Source organism: Ascaphus truei, chromosome 1, assembly GCF_040206685.1.
Source record: "Ascaphus truei isolate aAscTru1 chromosome 1, aAscTru1.hap1, whole genome shotgun sequence".
Lineage (NCBI taxonomy): Eukaryota > Metazoa > Chordata > Amphibia > Anura > Ascaphidae > Ascaphus > Ascaphus truei.
This window is the reverse complement of record NC_134483.1, coordinates 149,770,419-149,790,576: the sequence shown is the minus strand read 5'-3', so window position 1 is coordinate 149,790,576 and position 20,158 is coordinate 149,770,419. Positions and strand designations below refer to the sequence as shown.

Here is a 20,158-nt window from a genome sequence, read left to right as displayed (position 1 = left end):
AGGAGGGGCAGAAGAGTGTAAAGCTTTAAAAGTGAGGAGAAGAATGGAGTGTGAGATGCAAGATTTGATCGGAAGCCAGGAGAGGGATTTCATGAGGGGAGATGCTGAGACAGATCTAGGAAAGAGTAGAGTGATTCTGGCAGCAGCGTTAAGGATAGATTGTAGGGGAGACAGGTGAGAGGCAGGAAGGCCGGACAGCAGGAGGTTACAGTAATCAAGACGGGAGAGAATGAGGGCCTGAGTCAGAGTTTTAGCAGTCGAGCAACAGAGGAAAGGGCGTATCTTTGTTATATTGCGGAGGAAAAAGCGACAGGTTTTAGAAATGTTTTGAATGTGAGGGGCAAATGTGAGAGAGGAGTCGAGTGTGACCCCAAGGCAGCGTGCTTGGGCTACTGGGTGAATGATCGTAGTTCCAACAGTAATGTGCAAGGAGGTAGTAGGGCCAGGTTTGGGAGGAAGTATGAGGAGCTCTGTTTTAGCCATGTTGAGTTTAAGGCGGCGGAGGGCCATCCAGGATGATATAGCAGAGAGACATTCAGAAACTTTGGTTTGTACAGCAGGTGTAAGGTCGGGTGTTGAAAAGTATATTTGTGTGTCGTCAGCATAGAGGTGATAATTAAACCCAAAAGATGTTATTAGGTCACCTAGAGAGAGTGTATACAGAGAAAAGAGAAGAGGTCCCAGGACAGAGCCCTGGGGTACCCCCACAGAGAGATCAATAGAGGAGGAGGAGGTATTAGCAGAAGAGACACTGAAAGTACGATGGGAGAGGTAGGATGAGATCCAGGATAGAGCTTTGTTCCGAATGCCAAGAGTATGGAGAATGTGAAGGAGAAGAGGGTGGTCCACGGTGTCAAATGCTGCAGAGAGGTCGAGTAATATGAGCAGAGTGTAATGACCTCTGTCTTTGGCAGCATGGAGGTCGTCAGTTATACAATACAGTGACAAACAGACAATGCACAGCAGGAACAGCGACTGACAAAAGACACACACACACACATACACATATATATAATCAAAAAATAAATAGATGATACCGTTCTGTGGCTAACGAAATGCTTTTATTTGTGCGAGCTTTCGAGATACACTGATCTCTTCTTCCGGCGATGTTACAATGAATGAAGCAAGCAAGGGGTATACTTAAAAACAGTGTCTTTTGGAATGTTATCTGTGCTGTTCCTTCCCCCGGTGTGGATGTGTTTTATGGCTGGAGGTGTCAAAAGGTTCCTGAAAGCAAGTGATGAAAGAGTGTGTATGTGTATCAGTGTGAATAAAAATGAATGGAGAGCCCACAGTATATACAGTGATTTACAAAAGGTGTGTGTGGAGTGGGAGTCGATATAAATGGTGTGGGTGGGTGTGGAAATGTGAGAGTTAGTATCCGAGGCCTCCCGGCGCTCCCGAAGCAGGGCGTCGCCATTCCCTATGTGTTCGCGCATGCGCAGTGAGTCCCTGCATGCGGCGGCCAGCCAGGGACATTGCGCATGCGCAGTGATAGCGCGCGAGAGGCAGCCAATCAGGGGAGGGCTCACAGAAGGGACTACATCTCCCATGAGCCCTAGGACCGCCCCACGTGACCCCAGGGAGTCAATAGGGCTACAGCATCTCCCTACAGGGGAGAATAGATACATTTCACGGGCTTGGAGCACGCTAGTCAGTCAGTGCCAGGAGAAGGAGGTAGGGTGCAGGAGTCAGTGACTCCCTGCACTAGGCCAGCAGCCCGAGATAGCCCTGAGCCACCCAGTAGTGTAAGTTGTGTCAGGGACAGGTCCCAGGTTAGGGACCCTGCCCCTTACTATTCAAAGTCAGTTAGGGACTCAGCAGACGCTGCGCGTCCGTCCAGAGGTTTGGTTGTTGCTTCAGCAGTCATCCGGGTGGGATCGCCCCGGACGGCAGTTCCTGTGGTCTGCAGACATCAGAATCCTTTGTGAAGTTCCGTGGCAGGCCCGGGCACCGGAGTGCCCGGCAGGTAACAATAAACAAGTGCACCAACGAGTCATAACACATTCACACGGGACATAGTGGCTGCGCAGTCATACATAACTATCTCACTTGAGGGTGGGGTGATACTGTGTGGGGGTACTGGACACTTGGTGGGATCATCCGGTGGAGGTGCAGGTGGAGGTAGCGTCCTGCGAGACGCATTAGTTAGTGTCTCCTCTAGGGAGGGACACCTGTTGAATTGTTGAATTGTGATGCATGAGTACGGTCACCCTAGTAAAGGCATTAGTTGTTATCCATACTGTGTGTTGAGTGATATATATTGTCCTGCGAGGAACCACTCCCCCTCTGGTTGGAGCCATCGCAGGTGGAGGCGCTGCACCGAGTACAGGGTTACTCATACTATACTTGCCCCAGGTTCCCCGTGGCGGAAGCTCAGCCCTCCTGTGAGCCTAACAGGTTAAGCACCACACCCGGTAACATTAGGTTCCCCTTACATACGCCATATATGCGATTGGGGGTGGGGGGGGGAAACCCGTTACACTATAAAAACATATATTGTACTATAAAGAAAATAAAAAATCTATAATAAAAATATATATAAACCAGTCCACAAGTTAGAGTCCAAAGATGTATATAATAACTGGAGATCTGCAGCCCGAGTATAAGGATCACCAAATCCCCAGGATATCTGAAAAAAACTGAAGAAACAGGCGCACTCCTAGTGTATTAAGGTAAATAAAAAAAATTTTATGGGACTATATCATATAAAAAGCGCGCTCACAAACATAGCATAAAATAAAGCATATATGAGATATATTCATGCGCCATAGACTGCAAGGGTCCATGCCAGCCGTTCCTTTGGTGCCTCCTCTGCTGTAACAGGTAACTCAGAAAGATGTACGAATATTCCTGGAACCGGATGATGTCATCACTCAGCGTCCCATGTGAAGATTTCCTCCGGTAGCAGCTCTTTCAACTGGCACTATCCACCATGAGTTACTGCATATATCCGCAGTCAGGGGGAACTCGGCAGCCCAAAAACAGTCCTCAATAGCCTCAAAGGTAGTCTCTCCGTATATATGTAGCAGAGACCCGCCTCCTTACCTCCGGTGAGGGGGGAGCTCTGGGTTGCTGCCGGAGCTCCACACCGTATCGGGAGCGCAGGGGCTGCCATATTGTGCTTTGCGCATACGCAGAACGAAGAAGTGCGCAAGTGCAGAGATAGAAGTGCGGCAGCCATCTTGGATAGCTCCACATATGCGGCCGTGGGACTACCAGTATCAGGATCCTCTAGGGGGAGGGAAATCACATGGGGCAGTCCCAGCTAATAGGGCTAATGTGAGCAGGAGAGCCAGGATATCATCTGCGGGCTGAGAGCCCGCGAATCAGTCTGACGGTGGGCAAAAAGAGAGCAGGTAGTGTCCACGGAGTAGTGCCCCTGGACTAGGCCTAGGCTTGCCCCCTTAAGCCCCAGCTAGGCCCTGAGTAACCCCAGCGGAGTGTGGCAGGGAAGGCCCCAGATAGGGACTTTTCCCCTTAGTACTTAGTAGTATTGTTGCACCTGTGACGGGACGGCCATGTGGTGCCCAGTGGCCTGGGACCAGGTCTCAGGTTTTGGGACATTAAAGTGAGACACTTCAGCTGGAGCTCACCCACGAGGCGGATCAGGATCCTAAGGAATGAGGGGATTGATGTCGGAGGCCCCGCGGCGTGGGACCTGACTAACCTTATCTGACAGCTGCACCTCGGTACAGGAGTGCCCAGGTAGGTAAAAGTGCCCCAACAGTTCACAGGGGTAGCACGTCCTAACATTGTGTGGGACTGACTGGGAAGGACACCAGGATATTGGTGCCACCGCACCCACAGTACTTTGGGGGAACCACCACGTGTTGGGTATTGAGTGTACCTTGAAAGTTACGGTTATTATTGTTATTGTAAGTGTATTCAGTAAATATTTATTATATACCTTGTGTGTGTATCATTCATTACTGTGATTGGTTCCTGTGAGGGGTTATCCTGCCAATGATGGGATCCCTTATAGGTGGAGGCACTGCATTAATAAGGCTCCCAGTGGCGGAGGTTTAGGCTTCCTGTGAGCAAACAGAAATAGCAGCACGTGTAGTTTCCCTTAGGCATAGGGAAAGAGGGATATATATATATGTAGATATAGCCGTGTCCCGTCTTACCTCAGGTGCCGGGGAGGGGGACGGCTGCGGTCAGCGGGAGCTCCGGAACTCTGCGGCATACCCGGCAAGTTGGGCTGCCATCTTCAGTGTTCGCGCTTGCGCAGGATGAGACATGTGCATGCACAGCTAAGCAGAAGTTGCGGCGGCCATTTTAGGTTTGCGCATGTGCAGGGGAGTCTTTGCGCATGCGCAGTCCCCAGAGTTGGGGCGGCCATCTTAGGAGAGGCTCTGAATGTCCCATTAGCCTGAGGGACATGCAAGTAGAATTTTGACACAGTTTGGCAGTTACTGGAGTTGCTGGCACTTGGAAGAAGGTGAGAACCGTTGAGGTAGTGTCCATTGAGGCAGTGCTCCCCTGGACTAGGACTAACTAGCTTTGTCCTTTAGGCACCAGCTAGGTCTTAAGTCCCATTTTAGATTGTGGCTGCTATAGGGAAGACCCCAGACAGGGACGCTACCCTTTAGCCTTATAGTGTCAGGTGAAACACTAGCGAAGAGACGCCACGCGGTTAGCTGTGGTCTAGGATCAGACCACAGGCAACTCTAGACATTAAGGGATGCCCTCCAGCATGAGCTCCCTCAAGAGGCGGACATGTTCGGACCAGAGAGAGAGGATTCAGCAGACGTCGTGGGATCAGACGGATCCTTTTTGCTCATCCAGCGGTACCTGGATACAGGAGTGACCAGGGAGGTATCTCTTGTACCCAACCCACCAACGGTCCACAGGGGTACAACTACTCCCTACACGTGGGTAGGACTGACTCAATGGGTGAGGACACCAGGGGTATTGATGCCACGCACCCTAGGTACTTTAGGGGATACTCACCCTGTGTCGTTATTATTGTACTGTGTGTGTTATATTGTATCGTACTGTTATATCGTTTTTCTATTGTTAGTAAACCAATTGTTATATACTCGTGTGTGTATCCTTTCACTGTAAGTGGTCCTGAAAGGGCTTATCCTCTCAGGTGTAGGCGCTGCACCGAGGAAAACGAGAGCTCACCCCAGGCTCCCAGCTGCGGAGGCTCAGGCCTTCTGTGAGCTACAGGTAACGGCAGCACGCGTTAGACACAGGGAAAGGGGTCCTGAGTTATCAGCACACAGCTAAATGTTGGACAACAGACATCGCACACAGATTAACTGTGTATAACAAGGGACAGAGACACACTACACTACACAATATCGAGCTGACACTGACTTTTTTCTTTTTATGTCTGCTTGGCAGGCGCTATACTGCCTATCTTTAGAAGCTCACTGGTATTCTCAAGTATTTATTTATTTTTTGGTTGATTTATTTTTTATCTGCTGTGCATCACCTTGTATATGTTCAAACAATAAGGTCCCATTGGATACAATGTGATTTTTTTGCCTTGATAAATATGGTGTATTTTTTCCTCGTGTTTTGGAGCACGGATACTTTGGTACATAGTATCCTACATTTGACAACAAACACACTAAACAATAGCATACACTAAGAGGCTACCTCTTCCTATACATATCCTGACTGACAACACAGAAGCAGAGGCTGCCTGGAATAATACAAATACACACTGTCCAACAGCCCAGGTGCTTGCATAACTTTAACACACAACTATTTATGTACACACAACCCATTTAGAGACAATGCTGCATTGATGATTTTGTTCTTATCTAGCACTGGGACGTACAAACTTAAGTCATTTTTGATTATGTGAATGATAATGATCTGAAATTAAAAATGTACTTGAAATTTTCATCACAATCACATAATTTTTGTTGTCTGTGTGTAGCGTTGGAAAGGAATATACACTGTGATATATTCAGGAAGCCTAATTCTGGTAATACATTATTGAAGATAGTTGCCACCCCTCATTTCTTAAAAACAATATACTGTGGGTTAATTGCTTAGACTCGTGAGAAACTCATGTTCCCTCATTTTGTACAGAGAGGATATTATGTGTAGCCCCCAGCTAGGGACTAATAGTAGTTAAAGACCCGAGAGGGTTAACTGTGTGGCGTCACAGAATTACTTACTCCCTATCGTGTGATACAGAGTGACTTAGTAGAAACTAAGCTACACCCACTTTATGTCTTGTGATAGTGACGTCACCACCATATATACTGCGCTAGAAGATTCTAGAATCAGGTTAAGTAACGTGCCCTTTATAGTTACAGCCCCAAGTAATGGGCAAACATTGTTCTCTAACCAGAAGAGGAGCAGGCGAGTGTTCAGCAAGGAGTTCTCGGAGTAGAAATGCCGGAGGATAGTTGGATCGGGCCAGTGAGAAGGTCCCTAGTGAAGCCCTGATCCAATAGATATGGATGAGATCGTCAATATGAAGAATTATGGGCTACAGATCCGTGAGGATATAGTGTGTTCCCACCGACAGGTCCTCAGTAACCTCCCAATCTGTTAAGTATAGAAACAGAATGCTGTCCACAGTAAAGAGAAATTGATCCCCAAGAATAGTGTGACTTCCCAAACATGTTCCACCAGATATATAGGTATTGATGAAGCTATACAAGTTAATGTCTGTGAGTTTGTCCTATGCATGTGGAGCATTATCAACGGAAGTGAAATGTCTTTGTTTGTAGTTTAAAAGTTCTTAGCGCCCTTGATTCAAACATCTGCATATCTATACCCAGCGTGCACGGATCCAACACCCTGATAAGGTATGTGACACTGAGCACAGCCACATAAATAGTTTATCATGATGTAAACTCCATAAGTGCCGGGCAAGGAGGGTTAGATTTGATGCCCAACGTGGAGCTGGGCATGGAAAAAAAACGTTTTTGTGTTTTTGCTCATTTTGGAGCGAAGAGTCTTTTCGTGATTTTTGCAGTTTTGAACCGTTTGCATAACGAAGAGTTTTGTTTGTTTCTCCCCATAGACACTGTTTTGTTGCTAAAATAGGTTCAAGAGACTGATTCCATCCATTCTCCCGCTAAAGATAACTCCTTTTTTATGTCACTGCAGCAAGTGAAATGATTGCATGTGTTTTGAGTCAAGGGAATGTATTTTGCAAGTTTATGGACAAGAAGCTGATGTTTTGCAAACTTGCCAGAACCTATTGATGTGACTCCTGTGTGTCTAAGTTTTAGAGAAATTAAGATTTGAGGTCTGTTATATATTTAGTCAGACTTTTAACATCTAAAATAATTCGTTTTTTGTTCTTAAGTCATAAATGTCACCTAGAGATGATTTACGACAAGGGGTGGGTCTTATACCTGTTTCAATGCAAAAAGATCTGGGCATAAAGGTTGGCATGTTCAACTCCAGTGACGTCTCTGGGAAAGGACCTATGATATATGGTAATGTACTGTATAGGGATTTCTGTTTGTTTTATCCTTTCCTTTTAAGAAACTGGTCTGCATTTATTATAACTGTATGTTCTTGTAATAAACTTTTTCTGTATCCCAGGGGTGCGCAAACTGGGGGTGGCGCTTACAGAAGCCCTGCGCTCTTCCCAAAACATTTAAATAAAATGCCAGGGGAGCGCGCGAGGACTCTGTAACTGCCTCTTACCTGCTCTCCGGCAGCTTCTGGGGACGCGTCACCATGACAACATGGCGTCAAATGAGGCCACGGGGTCAAATGACAACGCAACGCCACATGATGTCGTGACGTCAAATGACACCACCGATGCCGGAGAGAAGGTAATAGGGGGGAGAACAGGCAGGAGAGCGCAAAGAAAAAAGTTTGCGCTCCCCTGCTGTAGCCCATAGTAAGCACTGTATTTTTCTGTGTATCAAAACAAAACTTTAATAAGTGATGCTCTGAATGAACGGTTTGCATGCTTTGTATAGAGTAAAGTATATTTTTAGGCACATTTTGCTGCAACAGATTTTTGTTTATTATGTGCATAGTTTTACAGGGAACTTAGACCCTGGCAGATACATATTTATTTGCATATTTCTTTGGTGGTGGAAGAGAGTATTATTGCAATCGTGTAAAGGGTAAATATTAACTCATTGAAAGAACCTTGCACAGGAGAAAGGTAAGTTGGCTAGAGTAGCTGTATCTATTAACCCTTGTTGCATATCTAAGTTATGTGCTCACATGTGGGCAGTCTGTGACAGATGGTATATGGGGATGAATTGAGCGGAGATATTTGAGGAACTTTTGCGGATGGTGAAAAGTGGGCCAGTTAGAGAGCTGTGTATAAACCCTTGTCCCATATGCAGATCACGTGCTCACAGGTGTGCCGTACGTTGAAAACATTTGCATTCAAAATGATAATACTCTTTGACACTAAAACAAGATGACTTAATACTGATACAAGATTTTTAACCCACTACCATATTTTTTTGTAATGTTTCTCCCGGTCGCTCTATGAAGTTTATAATTGACCCTCTCTCTCCCCCTGCATCCCCACCCCCCTGCACACTGCTGATGGATGTAGTGTCCTGTGTCTCACTGTCCCTTTCATCCATTTATTGCCCTGTCTATTTATTCCTTCACTGCATCATTTTGACAGATGAAATCACACAGATGAAAAAAAAAATACACACAAAAAACAAGATAGCATTATCTTGTTTTTTTTGTGTGTATTTTTTTTTCCATCTGTGTTAAACTCATGGAATCTTTTGTAAATCAGTATTACCGACCTGAGGAAGAGGGAAGTACTCTCAAAAGCTTGTCTTATAATATCTATAGTCCAAATAAAAATGTTATCACCTAATACTGTAGTACTCATTTGGTCTGCACTATCGCAACTGGACTAAAATGGCTATTTCTACTTAATTCATGATTTCTAGAAGCAAACTGAAAGTTGTGCAATAGAAGGAAATTGGCGTTACTTGCCAGAGGGATGTTTATGTGCATGTGTCGTGTTAGAGACTTTAAAGTAAAGTGTTGTGCACCAGAAACCGAGACTGTATCGTGCTAAGAGAAAGTGTGGGTAAGTGTGATAAGAAGACACACCCTGCTGAGTGCTCTAAACTGAACTGTTTGGTTGCTCTATGTGACTGTGCTGTGTTCACTCAGTATTGAACTCAAGCTCTTGATTATCCCCGCGTTCTACCTCGGTTTAAGATGGAACCTAGTGTTACTTTCTGGTAAAACATTTTATAAATATATAACATAGCCTTCCGGCAATTACTTATTTTCCCTGGGCCTTTCCTCTGTCAGTCCTGTTAGTGCAGGCAGTGGAAAGGTTAATTCCTTCTTTAGGCCTGTGTGTGTGTGTTACAGCCTTGAATGATGCATCAGTATTCAAGGGCGGGCCTAGCAACTTCTGAGGGTGTCAATCTGAAGGGTGGATACTGGTTGGAACGCCCCCTGTAGTGTGTGGGACAATCTGTATCCGGTTCCGGCTTGCTATGAGTCAGAGTTAGAGACACTCCTCAAAGATGATAAATTGTGACATCCTCCCAAATTAGAGTGTTCAGGAAGAAGTCTGTCAGCACAGTAGAGAGAGAGAAGACTCTCCCTCCCACCCATGAGGGTCTGGGAGGGAAGGTAATTATGCCTGAGTCATGGCTCTTACTTGTAAAGAGAGAGAAGCAGGAGATGATGATGAATATGTGAGAACTACTGATCTTTGTCCTGTGAGCTGACTGCCAAATAAACCACCCAGAAAAGACCAGGCTGTCTGTTACTGTCTCTGTGTATGGAGGAACGTCAGTAGGGGCCCATCCCCTAAACAACCCCAGAGGATCCCTGCTGGCTGGAGGCGCTGCACCAACTGAGACCAAGGTAACCTGTCCCTCCTATCCTGTTTCTCCCCACACCACCGCGGAGCGCTCAGCCCTCCTGTTACCTACAGGTTTGCACCAGCACCTAGAAGTAGCAGATAATGGCATACCCACCCCTATCTCACTTAGGGGGGGGGGAGGAGGGGGCAGAACAAGGGCTACAAATAAATAAATGTGACAGTTATATATTAGAAAGTTCCCCCCTCTGAGAGATCTGGCCTTTGCTACCGGTGTCATGGTGCTTCATACCTGTGAGGTTCCAGGAGATGCTGAGGGTCCGTTTTGCTATGGGGAAACAGGACAGGCTTTTGGATGTCATCAGGCTTGGTTCTTCTCATGTCTGGTGCAACGCCTCCATTCACTGTGGGCTCCAGGTGTGCTGGAGACAGTCCCCACTGTGAAAGTCATACTGCATACCCCTTCTCAATAGACTGTAGACTCAGGCAGGTGTATATAAAACAGGATCCTTTATTGCATCCACTGCAGGTGTTATTACAGCGAATACATTCATCAGCATAGGATCCTAGGCCTCTGGATGGTGTCTGGCCTTCTCTCAGAATTGAGGCCTTTGCCATCTGGTAGATCTATTCAGCCGGACGACAGATATCTACTGGATATAGATCCAATGTGGTCTTTCTCCTTCCTAATAGAGGTAAATGAGAAGTTTAATCCTAATAGAGGTATATTAGTATTTTATCTGGTAGTGTTAGGACTTGCGAACATGGTCCGCCTTGTCATGGCTCGCAAGCTTACAACGCTTTGGCCAAAGGGTTAAAAGTAAATGACCCTTTTTCAAGAGAATATATAAGTATTTTACTGTGTATTTTTGTCATGTTGGATGTAGCATTGGGCTTCTCTGTCGTCTGTTGTATACATATGCCACGCTCAATAGCACTCCTTTTTACACTTATATATATATATATTGTGGGGGCTCAGGGGTTCCCAAAAAGAGCTTGCTGGGGTTTTGTGTTTTGTAGATCTATTCAGCCCCCTAAGGGGCTGAGAGCATGTCACACTCCCAGCCGTTAGGGACTCAGACTGACGTAATTTGACATGCATCCTCTCCAGTACAGAGGGGGAGGGCACAAGGGCTGCACACAGACCCAGTTAACCTCCACCCCTGTCACTCAAAGTTTCTGCGTGAGGGTGGGGAAAACCAAAGATGACAGCCTGTCACAGTCTGTAGCTATCAGAACTTACATGACAGAGAGGGGCCGAAGGATAGCCAGTACCAGCCATGGCTACACTCTCCCCTAGGTGAAAAATCCCATCTCACCTGCAACCAATTTGAAGTACCATCCATCAACCTGGAGCCTGCAACGCAACACAAGGTTACATATCAGATGGCATAGACATTAACCATTGTCATAATATAGCAGACATTACTACAGGGTCATCCACTGATTACAGTGATGAAACAAACAATATTCTCCCAACATGAAGAACAATAAGATCCCTATAGGATTTAAAATGACTGGGATAATGAGGGCCCACTAAATAACTTGAAGGACCCCAGGGATTTAACCACAGGTATTAGGCTTGAAGCTGGTACTTCCCCTCAGATTCGTCTCACAAACCCCATTCACCCCAAAATCCCAGTCCCGGTAATCACTTGAAAAACTAGGGGACACATTATCACTGGGAAAATGGAACAAAACATAGATGGTGACAGCAGGGGCAGTACTAGTACCCACAGCACGGGCAGATGTAATGGGGGTGGTCATGACACTGTCCTGAACAAGGGGGACATGGGAAGGGACGTGGGTGGTGAAGGCCAGTGGACAGGGCCTAACAGTGTCCATGGCCAGTCCATGTGGTGTGGGCTTACCACGGCACCATGGGGGTGGTATTGGGGTGGCATCAGGGATCTGGTGACCCCTTCCTCTGGATCGGGGTCAGTGTAGAGGAGTGTCAGCAGGGGACAGTCCAGCACTCGCCACCGGTTCCAGCCGAGGTTCCGCATCTTGAACAGGTGCCATCTTGTTGACGTCAGTGATGGATGATCTTGCGAGATCCTAGGCTGGCATAGGTCTGGTGCCGAGGATGATGTCACGTCCAGCTGTGCCGGAAGTGCATCACCCCTCTGCACAACGAACAAGGCCCTGCCTGGCTCCTCGTCCGCGTAGGCTGCAACCGGATCCAGGCTGAAATACGAACAGGGGGCCTCACCAATCTGCAGGTAGGAGATGTCCTCTGGCTGCACAGGATCCACTGCAGGCAGGTCTTTCACTGCTCCGGCGTCTTTTTCGGGCATGGGGCTCCTCCGGGGCTCCGGATGCACCACGGCCTGTTGGAGGGACGCCTCTGGATCGGGACTCCGCCTCAAGTTACCAGTAAGTGAAGGTCTCTCCACAGGTTTCTGAAGTCTGGCCTCATCTTCTTCTGAGGAGGGTAAGGACACATCCTCTGGGGAGTCACGTTGGGGCACACCACATTCCCTGGCGGCTATTGACATGGAGCTTGCCGGCTTCCGCGCCGCCAGGGGAAGTGCACCCAACACCCCAAGGGATGTCAACTCACCCTCCTGATCATCGGGTACAGATTATACAGGTAGCAGTCCTGAAACCGGCAGGAACAGCATGGCGGTTCTGCAGTTGACACTGATTCTGGCACCGGACCACGTGGGCATCCGGGCGCGATGGCTAGGGACACAGGTCCACGATGTCATCAGCAGAAGGGACAGCTGTAAGGGCCCCACTGGTTGGTGTGGAGGCTCGGCTGATGGCCTGGATAGGTACCTCTGGCACAGGGCTGGCATGCCACATGAAGAAGACCACACAGTGCTGGCACAGCGCAGTGGGGATAGCATTGCCTCCGGGTAGCCGGCATTGCGGGCAGATACAACGCAGGTGGCATTGGCCATTTACAGTGATACAGTGACTACCAGGTAGCCTTCTGATAGGTAAAAGTTGGTGATTTCTAATCCAGACATTTTCTTTTAATTGAGGTAGTGTAGGCAGTAGTAGGGCATTGTAGCTCTTCTCTTTAACTCAGCTCCGTGGAACCGAGATGACTCAGGGTGTAGTCGGCTCCTCCCAGAGCAGGGATTGCCTCTGATTGACTCTTGAGTGTGCCCCCTCCCCCAGGTGGAATTTGGAGCAGGGGCATAGAAGAACAAGACGTGACTTGGCTCCGGCTGAGCCAGTCACAGTCTTGGGCGGGGCTTAACCTTGCCGCCAAACACTTGCAACTTGGTTTGCAAGCCAATGCAGTCCAGTTTTTCAGACGGGAACGCCATTTTGAGCACATATAGAACAGTCCATGAGGGCAAAAGGTACACAGGGTCCCTGGCAATGCCTCAGGGGCCCGTTCCTTAGCATATTTCCGAATAAAGTGGATGAGGGTTACCACGCTCCCTGGATTTCCCATCAAGGTGCGCCCCAGCACAATACATTTTTGGGCAGCTAGAAGGCTACACGCTCCTGGATTTCCAATCAGGATGTGCCGCAACCACTGTTTTGAATTAAACGAAGGGTACACGCTCCCTGGAAGTTCCCACAGGGTACGCCCCAACTGTCTCATTTTTGTTTCTTATGATGGGTATCCACGCTCCCTGGTACATTCCCTCAGGGTACGCCCCAACATACTGTAGTCCTTATTTTTGGGAAGGGTCTAGCCAACCCCCTCCCTGGTGTCACCTCAGAGAGAGGTTCCCCCCTTCCTTAGCTTAGAAATTGGTGCTCAGGGTCCCTGGTGAAGATTTAGGGCCCCCTGCTTTTTCTGTGCTGCATTGCTGCACTGCACTGAAAGTCTGCCCTGTTCTACATTTCAGCAGTTCCTGCAATTGTAGCACTGCTTCCCCCCCACCCCCTGGCCTACCGGGTGGGTAGTGGGGGAGGGTGGGTTAACCCCTTAATTACTATAGCGGTTACTAACCGCAAAGGTGATTATGGAGTTAGGGGACATTAGATTGTATTTTTTTTATTGTTCTACATTGTTTGTAGCAACGGAGGACATGGACGGTGATGAGGATGAGGGCGGCCTTCATCGTGGCAGCCTGGCAGTGGTGAGTGCAAGATTTATTTACTTTATTTATGCTGCTTAATGTTTTTTGTCTTTGTTTTTTAATTATAAGTCAAATTTATTTGCGTTTTGTCAATGAAATTGTATTTTGATTTTTAATTAAAACATCACCAATACAAATTGAACAACAAATTGGTGGCGCTTTATCCTATATGTAGGCAGCCTGTGATATATCCCTGAACCCCAGTCAGGTGTTAAACAGTGCAAAAATATATATCAATGGCGCTCTACACTATTAAATAATAGACATATAATAATAGTAATGAAAATATACAACCAGTGGTGTGAATATTTCTCCTGGGAATAGATGTTCCACAAGTGATGGGAGACCATGTAAGGGAAAAAAATCACAACATAGTGTAATACTGTTAGGCATACATACAAACATATAACATAAGACTGACGCTGAGAACAACAGGTGACCAATTACAAACACATTTAATAAAGCATATCATTAAAATTACATAAAATACATAATATAGAATCTGTTAGGACTCTCCAACTCAGGTGGGGGTACCTGCTTACCAGAAGTAAGAAGGTAACAGGCAGTGGATATTTTAGAGTATCCCCTCTATGGATGGCTGCTGCTGCACTGGACTGCTGGGCTCACACGTTGGTTGTATACCGTGGTGCTTGCTCCCTCTGTATGTGGCATCCGCCTCTGTGCGCCGTGGACACTGAAGAATCTCGTGTCAGCCGGGGAATGGCAGTTCCCTTCTGCTCGGCTGCTGGAAGCGCGCCAAACGGAGCTACTGCAAGCGCGGATGGATATCCGCCCGAATTGGGCAGTCAACGAGCATCTGTTAGCAGGTTCCAAGGGGGATAGGATACACCACCGAGTCAGGAGGACCTCTCAGAGACACCCTACGCGTTTCGAAAGTCTAGCTTTCTTCCTCAGGGGTAAACGTAGTATACGTGTCTCTGAGAGGTCCTCCTGACTCGGTGGTGTATCCTATCCCCCTTGGAACCTGCTAACAGATGCTCGTTGACTGCCCAATTCGGGCGGATATCCATCCGCGCTTGCAGTAGCTCCGTTTGGCGCGCTTCCAGCAGCCGAGCAGAAGGGAACTGCCATTCCCCGGCTGACACGAGATTCTTCAGTGTCCACGGCGCACAGAGGCGGATGCCACATACAGAGGGAGCAAGCACCACGGTATACAACCAACGTGTGAGCCCAGCAGTCCAGTGCAGCAGCAGCCATCCATAGAGGGGATACTCTAAAATATCCACTGCCTGTTACCTTCTTACTTCTGGTAAGCAGGTACCCCCACCTGAGTTGGAGAGTCCTAACAGATTCTATATTATGTATTTTATGTAATTTTAATGATATGCTTTATTAAATGTGTTTGTAATTGGTCACCTGTTGTTCTCAGCGTCAGTCTTATGTTATATGTTTGTATGTATGCCTAACAGTATTACACTATGTTGTGATTTTTTTCCCTTACATGGTCTCCCATCACTTGTGGAACATCTATTCCCAGGAGAAATATTCACACCACTGGTTGTATATTTTCATTACTATTATTATATGTCTATTATTTAATAGTGTAGAGCTCCATTGATATATATTTTTGCATCACCAATACAAATACTATTTCTGTGACAAAAATCAAAGAAGTTACACTTACTATGCGCGTGCACAGCACACACAGCTTTTTTTATTGTGGTGTGTGTTTTCATACTAGTGTAGATAAGCAGGGGGTCTCCTGAGCTGAACCGCATTGTTTTCAGCCTCGGGACCCCCTACTTCCTGAGATACAGGCCCTGTTATGGGGTGCTGGTATCCCCCTGCAGAATTTAAATCCCCCGGTCACTTGTCCACGGGAGCTTTACAAGCACAGGGGATACTAGCACCCCATAACGGGGCCTGTATCTAAGGAAGTAGGGGGTCCCCGAGGCTGAAACCAATGCAGTTCAGCTCAGGAGACCCCTGCTCATGTACACTATTATTAAAATGTATTTTTATGCTTCACGGTCGCCTGTAAGAGCCGTACATGGAGGCGCAGCATCTCCATGCAGTTCTTACAGGCGGATTTTTTTTCTATCATCTATCGCGCTTTACAAGCTTAAGTGCGATAGCGGGGGGGGGAAAGCTCGGGCGATCTGGCATATTTTTGCTCGGACGGAACAAAATGCGCTGAACTTGTTAGTGAATCCCGCTTTTGGCTTCACTTTGTAACGGACGAGCAAAATTTTTCCAATCGGGCGGAAAATTGCGCAGCTTAATTTATAGCCCCCTCTATACAATAAACTTAGGGCTGGACTTTTAAAAGTTCACCTAACAAACTTATAGATGATTGGAGTACCCCCCAGAACCTCTATACTGGTTCTGGGTGACCTGGGCATTTACTGGGTATCCCCATTAACCTAGGGACCCCTTGACTGTTTCAGGGACACCTCACATCCCTATGCCCTAGTTACCTTTCTGGGCTTTGCTGAAGCAGGGACCCCTAGTGTTGAGACACATAATTACAGGTAATGGTTTTTACAACAGCTGGGCCCAAGAGCTGACACTCATGAACCCCAAAACATGGATCAGAGGTAACCAAACAGGCTTAACCTTTATTAGTGAGCCTGGCTAACTCTTTACCATCACGTGTATATATTTTTTATTGTTGTATTATTCTTAAGTCTTTTTTTTAAATGTTTGTATTAAAGGATTTACGTCTACCCGTGCTCCTGGGGGAATTGACACATACACTCTATAAGGTGGCTTAGGGCAGGGTATTGTTTTGAGCTTCCTTGACAAAGCACTGCATTGTGTGAAACGCATTTGACAACGATGTGTCCAGTAGCCATTTACTATGTATGTATGTTCTGATTAAATGCATTTATATGTTTAATTTGTCAGGTACATTTTTTTTCTGTTTATCTTTTTGCTGTACATTGATTTTTGGAGTTTTAACTAATTTATCTCCCCCATAATGTAAATACACAAAAATGTTGACAGTTGGATGACTTTGTTATAAACAAATATCAAAATGCAATACATTTAATACATTATACAGAATATAACCATTTTCGGATTAAATTAAATTGTAATACAGTGATTTAGCAATCAGTGCCGTGTATATGGTACTTGATATTCAGAATCCCCTAATATTGAAAATTACCATGCTGCTATATAAAGGTTAGAGTACAAATGCACACTCCTTTTCTACTTTTACAATAAATGCAGTGTTCACTGCCAATCAATCACATTGCTGACACCTAATACCTCATCACTCACTGTGAATAAGAGACGTATGAGACCTCAACAGATCCTGGAAACCTACTGTATATCTAGTTAGAACTATCACGTTTCCAACATGATAGTTCTAACTAGATATACAGTTAAAGGTTTAATGATGCATAAAAAGGTATCAAAAACCTGCAAGAGAATCAAATACATCAACTATAAAAACAAAGACATCTATACACTTGTATCATCACAATAGACTAACATCATAAAGTAGGTCTTGTAGAACGATGTGGTAATTTAGCAATGCCTTCCAGGTGCTAAACTGCTACAAAAAAGAATGTTACATTTTCACATATAAATCCAACCCAGAGCAATGGGGTTTTGTCTCATTAATATTTATTTATAACAACATGTATATAGTGCCCTTATCTTGGGCGCTGTACATTTGTTTAAGCCTACAGTATCTGGTATTCCTAGGCGGTCTCCCAACCCAGTTCTAATCAAGCATCTCTGCTTCGTTTCCAAGACCAGATGGGATCGGGCTCTTTCAGGGTAGTATGGCCGTAGCATATCTGATAATATTTTATTGCCTCGGTTTTGCTGCTGGGAGCCTTTAAAAAAACCACCTTCTATGTAGAGTAGAGTTTACTTAGTTATATGTTCTGGACAACATGTTCTGGGAAGTCTCAAATATGTGTATAGAGATATTTGGACCATTGGACAGTGCAGAAAGGAAGATTCGCCTGTATTTGTCGTCTTTGCTTTTCCTTTTATTTGCGTAAAACAAGTGTATGTGTCACTGTTCTTTGAACTTGGGCCACTGTTCTGTGAAGATCCTATTACAAATATTAATGTTAGTCTTTCATACTTTCATATTCTGGAGCAGAACCAGAATTTTAGCACACTGATCATTTCCTTGTAGTAGGACAGTACACTAGTCATGTCCACCAGTGCTAAGGTCCATGTTGAAGAATCCTGTTTGATGGTGGTTACTCTTCTGAACTTCACACTTACATTCCTTCACCACCATGATGACCTTCACCACATGGTCAGATTCTGTGCAGTTCAACTCCAAGTGGTTCATGGTGAATTTGGAGGGTAGACAGTGGGAGCAGGTATAGAGGGGATCTTGCAGGCCCGGCATGTGGAAGGAGTTACATTTACCAAAGCACACATTGTTCTGTATCACCAGCTTGTCACAGTTCTCATGTACAATATTCTAGAAGTACAAAAAGAAAAAACTGGTTTATTATCAAACACAAAACAAATGTTTCTTCTTTACTTTATAATGATTATACAGTATGTGTCAGTTGGAATGCGAATGCGATTGGGAAAGTGACATCAAGTATACTACAATAAATAAAGAAGCCCCAATGCACATCCACTATGACAAATTATTTGGTACATTACTATGTTATTTCTGTATTTGTTCTTTATAAGTAAGGGTAATTTAGTTCAATCCTTTAGCCAAAATTATTTAGGCAGCAACCACGTCACGGTAACCCCATCTCTGCAGGTCCTACACTACCTAATTTATACAGTGTCTTTTGTATTTCTTCCTCTGCATAGACAGAAAAGAAGAAACAAAACAATAATATAGCTAAGAGCATGGGGTGCATGGCCCCTTAGGCACCACATACTGTACATGTCACGCATTGCATGCCATTGGCTATATTACTGTGTATTATGCAGATGTACAGTATATAAAGATTTATATGTGTGTATACACATATTGTGTCATATGTAAATATAGTAGGGCACTTACCTGAGAGAAGGGTAGAGCCTTGCACGTTTCTTGTTGTACTGCCTGTGTTTTAATGGGAAGCATCAGGTCCTGTGAGGCTGCATTCATTTTAAACATAAAGTGGTTCCAGAATGTCTTGGCATTCTTCCTTATAGCTGATTCTCTATTCCTTTTGTTAGAAAGATAAGGGAAGAAAAATTTCTTTATGGTATCATTCGGGGCTATTGCCCTGGGGAGACCCCTGTTCCTTACACTTTTGTCCAATTTGATGTCTGTAGATAAAGAACTTGACTTAGGAACTTTGTTGAGTTTGGGATTCTTGCCACCTTCATTCTTGAGGGCATCTGCAAATTCTGATATTAACACAAGAGCACTTGGCTTATTCTGAGCCTCCTCAAACTTCACAGTATTAGCCAGTAACATGCTCTTAGGTCCTCCTCTGCCTTTTCTGAGGCGTTTCTGATGGACAAAGGAATTAGGTCCTGTCTTTCTTCTTCCTTCAGAGTGTCTTCCTTCTCCATCATTTACAAGGTAGGAGAAAATAAAAAGCTGAAACACTTGCAGAAACATGTTGAGATTGCCACACCAAATTCTTGTTCTCGGCCTCTTACTCTTTCCAAAGGTCAGGACATGTCTTAAATGTGGGAACTGCTGCTTTTTAAAAGGAACACAGCCAAGGTATCCATTGCTCTGTTATTTCAGGAGGCAAAAAATGTGGCACCTTGACTGCTGATTTTTAATTAGGTTAAGGGTATTCATGCTAATGCAACCCTTTATTATTATTATTATCCTGATGGGTATGTGTGAAAGTGTATTAATGGGGTTCCTTTCATGTCTGGCATACAGGAGTTAATGTGTTGCCCCCTCTCAGGATAAGTTGTTTATTTGTAGTCTAGGGAGCCTGGATGTGTATTAGCTCAATAAATACACCCTTTCCATTAGCACCAGCAAGACAATTTGGGCAAATAGGGAATTCATAAACAGAGAGAAAAGCATATACACACCAAAAATAATATGTATATGTGTGTGTGTGTGTATATATATATATATATATATATGTATATATGTATATGTATATATATATATATGACACATACATTTTCTTTTTTGTATACATACATACACATCTACTAATTTTTTATGCACTCTACAATTGCTCCATTATATTGTATATTACTCATTGTTATACCACTATGGAATTTAAGGACGCTTAAATATACTGAGGAAGGGGAATCGTTTAACAATCAGCCATAAATGTGTAGCATTTTTAAGGGTATTACAGTGTATTGTATGCTTGACTCCAACACATTTTCTGTGTGCATTCTCCTATCCCTATTTTTAGTTTTTCTGTTGTCCAACAATATGTGTAATATGCCTTGTCAATTGTCTTTTTAAAGTAGCAGT

At 45.1% G+C, this 20,158-nt stretch overlaps 1 protein-coding gene across 1 annotated transcript; it reads right to left on the bottom strand.

Annotated features, from left to right (window-relative positions):
• Positions 1-17,290: 17,290 nt before the first annotated feature.
• CER1 (cerberus 1, DAN family BMP antagonist) lies at positions 17,291-19,825 on the bottom strand. Its single transcript, XM_075576459.1, has 2 exons — positions 18,776-19,825; positions 17,291-18,229 (listed from the first exon to the last, which is right to left on the bottom strand). The coding sequence occupies exons 1-2, from the start codon at positions 19,322-19,324 to the stop codon at positions 17,945-17,947; spliced, it is 834 nt and encodes a 277-aa protein (XP_075432574.1). The 5' UTR covers positions 19,325-19,825; the 3' UTR covers positions 17,291-17,944.
• Between the last annotated feature and the right edge of the window lie 333 nt (positions 19,826-20,158).